At 35.9% G+C, this 5971-nt stretch overlaps 1 protein-coding gene across 2 annotated transcripts; it reads left to right on the top strand.

The window, feature by feature from the left end:
- Nucleotides 1-1517: 1517 nt before the first annotated feature.
- Nucleotides 1518-4990, top strand: LOC107713785 (nucleoredoxin-like protein 1). 2 transcript variants are annotated; one of them, XM_016519397.1, is made up of 3 exons: nt 1518-1791; nt 2736-3069; nt 4470-4990. In XM_016519397.1, the coding sequence occupies exons 2-3, from the start codon at nt 2744-2746 to the stop codon at nt 4822-4824; spliced, it is 681 nt and encodes a 226-aa protein (XP_016374883.1). In that variant the 5' UTR covers nt 1518-1791; nt 2736-2743; the 3' UTR covers nt 4825-4990. The 2 variants fall into 2 exon arrangements, with proteins under 2 accessions (XP_016374883.1, XP_016374884.1); XM_016519398.1 differs by having other exon boundaries at nt 2739-3069.
- Nucleotides 4991-5971: the final 981 nt, after the last annotated feature.

Genomic DNA, 5971 nt, shown 5'->3' on the forward strand with positions numbered 1-5971 from the left:
GTATCACAATTTCCACAAAAATATTGGGCAGCACGACTGTTTTCAACATTGATAATAATCAGAAATGTTTCTTGAGCAGCAAATCAGCATATTAGAATGATTTCTGAAGATCATGTGACACTGAAGACTGGAGTAATGATGCTGAAAATTCAGCTTTGCATCATATGAATTTTTAAATATATCACAACAGACAACAGCTACTTTAAATTGTAATAATATTACACAATATTAGTTTTTATTGTATTTTTGATCAAATGAATGCAGTTTTTTAAAAATGAATACATAAAAAAATCTTACCAACCCCAAACTTTTGAACGTTATCATTCACTATATTCATGTGTTAATTAAGCACAAAGTTTGTAATCTTTTGCTTACAAATATAAAGTATGTAAACTATAATCTCACTGTAAGTGTGACTTCTCAAGAGGAGTTATTATTATTTCATCTGAGCTTTAACAGTTGAGATTTAACTGGAGTCCTATGTTTTGGGTTGATCACTGCCTCAACAATGTTTTTTTTTTTTCAGCTTTGCCACATATACATATTTTAGAAATGAACCATTCAATCAACAAAATTAAACACAATAATCCACAAGTAATCCACAGCACTCCAGTCCATCAGTTCACATCTGGAGATGACAAAAGCTGAAACAAATCCAGCATTAAGACGTTTTTAACTAAAATACCATAGAGTCCATAATCCACAATAACTCTTCCTCCAGTGATCTCCTGAATCCAGCCACATATTTGTTTAGAGCTGTTTTGGCTTTTAAACGGTGCTTGATCTGTGCAGATTTCTCTCCTGATTCAGACCAGGCCACTTTTTCACTGGAGGAAGTTAATGGATAGATGGCACATATTTTAGCAAGAAGCAACGGTTTGAAGTTAAAAACGCCTTAATGATTTGTTTCAGCTTTTGTCTTCTCCAGATGTTAACTGATGGACTGGAGTGCTGTGGATTACTTGTGGATTATTGTGATGTTTTTATCAGCTGTTTGGACTCTCATTCTGACGGCACCCATTCACTGCAGAGCATCTATTGCTGAGACACTGATGCAATGCTACATTTCTCCAAATCTGATGAAGAAACAAACTCATCTGTATATTGGATGACCTTAGGGTGAGGACATTTTCAGCAAATTTCCATTTTCAAACTATTGCTTTAAACTGTAAATGGTAAGAGTCATGAGAGCTCACATTCTCACTCAGGTGAAACAAGACAGTCCTCTCTTGCTCTCTCACTCTCTCTCTCTCTCACTCTGTCTCTCTATTGGATTAAGGCCTTGGTGTATTTTCAGCCAAGAAGGCTTATGGGATCTCTGATGAACATGGCCATAATCCTTCCAGAGAACAAAACGATTCATTTTCACGGTAAAAGAGAAACAAAAATCAGTTCTTGAATCTCAGCCATGCATTTGCACGCTTTGCTTATGATAATTAACTTCAGTAATATTGGCATCTGTCAGATTTAACTGATGGACTCTGATGGTACTTATCTCTCCGTCTCTCTCTCTCTCAATAGGATTATGACAGTGGGTTCATGTAGATTAGGTGGTCTGTTCACTGTTTCCTCAAATCTCTCTGTTTGGAGAGTAGACAAACACTGGCAGAGCGATGTCAGAGACAGTCTGGTGTCGGTTTAACCCTGTAATCACCGTGAACGGGGCGTGTGGTGACGGGAAATAACAGCACGGTGAACCTGCAGAACCTGCAGCTGCGTTGATCTGAACTCATGATCGGTTCGGTTCCGAACAACAGCGATTCTGAGGCCAGCGAGACTCTGTCACTGATGGTCTGGGAATAACTTCAACTTCAAGAGTTTTTGGGCGGTGGTAGATGCAGCTCTACACATGCAGCTGTGTTTGTGCAATGCATTTGTTCATTTCTGGACTTTTGTGTTATATATATGTATAATCAGACGAGTTTCCTACAGTTGAGTAAATAGTTGCTGTATTCCCCCAAATACTGTAACTGTCAGTTTCATCCAGGTTCGTTTTAAACAAGATTTCATGCTCAAAATCTGCTAACAAAAATAAGTTAAGAATAGTTTGCTAACGTTCCCATTAATCGATAACATTCAAATATTCATTACGTTCTAAACCTTACATTTTTTTAAAATGTTTTAAAAAAAAATTTTCTTGGTGATGCGAACGTTAAAGGAACATTCTATTTTATCATTTTTCAAACAATGTTACTTTTGAATGTTCTCTGAACGTTCTGAAACAAGTAGTAACATTTAAAATATGTTAGACAATCGTCCAACTTAAACGTTTCACAAAAAGACATTACATGGACGACATGTATGTTTTTGTGCTAACATTTAACTTTAAAGACCAGACAACTTTTAACAAATGTTCTTTTAATGTTACTGGAAGAACGTTTGTTCGTAACTTCTAGAGGCTTGCCAGAGTGTTAGGGATGTTCTGAGAACATTCTCTGTTGGTTTTAATTGAGGGTTGGTTCAATCCTTCTTGTAAATATCAAACTCACAATCTGTGAGTGTTTATACAGGGCAGAACTACTTTGACCACCATCTTCAATCTCATTCTTACTATTAGCCTAGGGATACTGTTCACATACTGTTCCCACTGGACAATATGTATTTGATTGTGTTGAAGTGTATTAATTACACTAGTTTGTTTGCCATTTTATTAAAAGTTTTGCTATTCCCTTCAACTCTGTGCAACTCATTGAAGAATATCATCAAGCATTGATCAGTGCATGTTCTCTCTTCAGAAGCTGTCATGGTGGACCTGTTCCTGGGGAAGGTTCTGGTGAAGAACAATAAAGACAGAGACGAGCTGGACACGGAGCGTGAGATCGTCCTGCAGCTCCAGAACCGTATCCTCATGCTGTTCTTCGGCTCCGGCGAGTGCGAGAAGTGCCAGGAGTTCGCACCGACGCTCAAAGACTTCTACAAGAAGCTCACGGACGAGTTCTACGTGGAGCGATCGGCTCAGCTGGTCCTGCTGTACGTCTCGCTGGACTCCTCCGAGGAGCAGCAGGAGAAGTTCCTGAAGGAGCTGCCCAAACGCTGCCTGTTCCTGGCCTACGAGGACCCCTACAGACAGTACGTACCATTTTTGTTCAGAAAAAGTGTGCCAAAAAAAATTGAGTATGACAGTTTTTAGTACTGTGCTTGAGCACACTTTGACGGTATCCGCAAGATTGACTTAAAATTGCTTAAAATATGACAAAAGATGCTTTAAAATAAAATTGAACCAGGGTTTCCACTCAAAAACATTTTATTTTATTTTACAGTTCTGTTCCACATGTACATATGTACTGTACTTACTATAGTATTTCACATAACTGGGTAATAAGTAGATACTAACCTTGATCCAGTGATGTTTTAATATTTTTTTATTTACTATTACAGCTTTTATTTTTATACTTTTTCATTTTAATCTTAGTTAAATTTTTGGTAATTACATGCTTTTGTAAATGTTCTTCATTATTATTGTTTAATATTAATATGTAGCTTTGCTTTTTTCATTTTATTTCAATTTTAGTTTTTTATTTATTTTATTTCCAATAATTTTAGTGCTAAGAAATGATTTAAAACGTTTTTTTAATTTTAATTTTAGATTTTATTTCAGCTTTAATTCAATCATTAACAAAACACATGCTTATTAATAACATAAGGGTCAATTTTTTTAAATTGAGATTTATATAACATCTGAAAGCTGAATAAATAATCTTTCCATTGATGTATGGTTTGTTATGATCGGACAATATTTGGCTGAGATACAACTATTTGAAAATCTGGAATCTGAGGGTGCAAAAAAATCTAAATATTGAGAAAATCATCTTTAAAGTTGTTCAAATGAAGTTCTTAGCAATGCATATTACTAATGATAAACACGTTTTTGAAATATTTACGGTAGGAAATTTACAAAATATCTTCATGGAACATGATCTTTACTTAATTTCCTAATGATTTTTGGCATAAAAGAAAAATTGATAATTTTAACTCATACAATGTATTTTTTTGACTATTGATATAAATATACCCAAGCCATTTGTTTTGTGCTCCAGGGTCACATATATTTTAATCGTTTAATTATTTTAAACATTTTAAACAATGTTGTTGTTTTTTTTTCTTGGTTATGCAAACTTTGAGAGAACGTTTCGTTTTATCATTTTGCAAAAATGAGAATGTTACTTTTGAATGTTCTGAAACAAGTACTAACATTCCAAAGGTGTTAGATGAACATCCAACTATATGTTTTAGGAAGAAAACATTCTAATACTGTACTAATTCTAATGTCTAGAGACCAGATAACTTGCAACCAGTGTTCTTTTAACATTACTGGAAGAGTTTGTTCATATCTTTGGGAGAAAGTCCTGAGAACATTCCCTGTTAGCTGGGTTAGAGTAAAAAAGGCTGAGAATCAGAGTGTGTTTCTGAGCCGCTGTGTGTAACCATCAGGAGCTCTGTAGTTTGTGACGTGTTTGTGTGGTTCACAGGGAGCTGAGCGAGATGTTCGAGGTGCAGGATCTGCCCAGGGTGGTGGTTTTGCATCCGGACTGCTCCGTTCTCACAGCCGACGCCGTGGAGGAAATCTGTAAGCTGGGGCCAGACTGCTACCGCAACTGGCAGGAAGGGGCGGAGCTTATCGACAGGAACTTCATGATGAACGAGGAGTTCGACGAGGGCAAAATGCGCAGCATGACCGACCCCATCCGACGAGTCAAATACAAGGTGGAGGACCAGAAGAAGAAGAAGAAGAAAAAGAAGAAGGATGGGGTGAGTGTGGAGGAAGAGGAGGAGGACGAGGATGGAGATGAAGATGGAAATGATGGAGGAGGAGGTTGGGGCTGAGGTTAGGACTTCTGACGCTCTAATAACTATTAGTGAAATTGACAGAAGCCACGAGTAAGTGTTGAGCAAACGTTGCTGATCAGGTGAAACAGCAGCGCTGAAAAAAGAAAGATGGATGTCCTGCAGCAGTAGTTCTCAAACCTTTCTCCAAGGACTATCAATGTCCACAACAATATTTAAAAGCTAATATGTTTCCTCTGGAAAGACCAATGTTTTTTTATTTTACAGAAACTGTGTGAACAGATTAAAATAAGAAACTAAATTATTATAATTCAAATAACTGAATTTCAGGATTCCAAAAGTTATGAGATGAAAGTTCTTAAATTTTCCTGCTGTTTTCATCCAATCAATTTCCAGTTGTTCATGATTCACTGGATTTGTATTAAGGATAAGATATTGATAAGACATGTTTATCCTTAATATTTGATATTAAGGATTAAAAAAACGTTCTACTTACAATTTCTAACCGATGAAAGAGTTTGGCATAACTAGTAATAAAACGTATATGCTCTTCGTAAAAATGCCCAATGCGATCTTTATTCATTTCAATTACGTTTCCAGGTCTAGAAATCACACTTTAAAATCGGACTTCCTCATTTATCCACATGTTCTAAGAGAATCTGGCACTGTACAAATTGCCAAGAATTTACAGGATTAAAGAACATTATTTTACAATAATGTAGTCAGACATTTACTGTGCATGCCGGGTCATTATCTGCCAAATTATGCGAAAGCAATGCAGTTATTAAAATATTTAACTGTGGGAAAACAGCTGTTAAAGGGGTGAACTAAAATAAGAAGTATCATGATTTTTAGTTGTTTTTAAATAACTTTAAGTAAGATTGATAACTGAGCTCAATTTCTCTATTCCAGGATCAATTACTTCTTTTCAAATGCATCTGTTTTGTATATTTCCAGGTCGTATGTGTACATGCATGATTATACAGTATTACTATAAGGATCTTCAGATGACTGCTGTTACACAAATGTATACACAAATGCTCTTTTCTTTAACATGCATGCTTTTTTTATCAACATTTGCATTACTAATAAACTCTGAAATTACAAAGAAAATTGGTCTTGAGTATGTTAACACACACGCACGCATGCACACATACACACACACACACACACACACACTCTCACT

Source organism: Sinocyclocheilus rhinocerous, unplaced genomic scaffold (genome assembly GCF_001515625.1).
Source record: "Sinocyclocheilus rhinocerous isolate Xijiao unplaced genomic scaffold, SAMN03320098_v1.1 scaffold1861, whole genome shotgun sequence".
NCBI classification, from domain to species: domain Eukaryota; kingdom Metazoa; phylum Chordata; class Actinopteri; order Cypriniformes; family Cyprinidae; genus Sinocyclocheilus; species Sinocyclocheilus rhinocerous.

What these genes read in the sequence shown, in the direction of transcription:
- LOC107713785 (XM_016519397.1), top strand. Translation starts at nt 2,744, where the DNA reads ATGGTGGACCTGTTCCTGGGGAAGGTTCTGGTGAAGAACAATAAAGAC. An exon ending in TACGAGGACCCCTACAGACA is followed by an intron (nt 3,070 to 4,469) that starts GTACGTACCATT and finishes TGTGGTTCACAG; the next exon opens with GGAGCTGAGCGAGATGTTCG.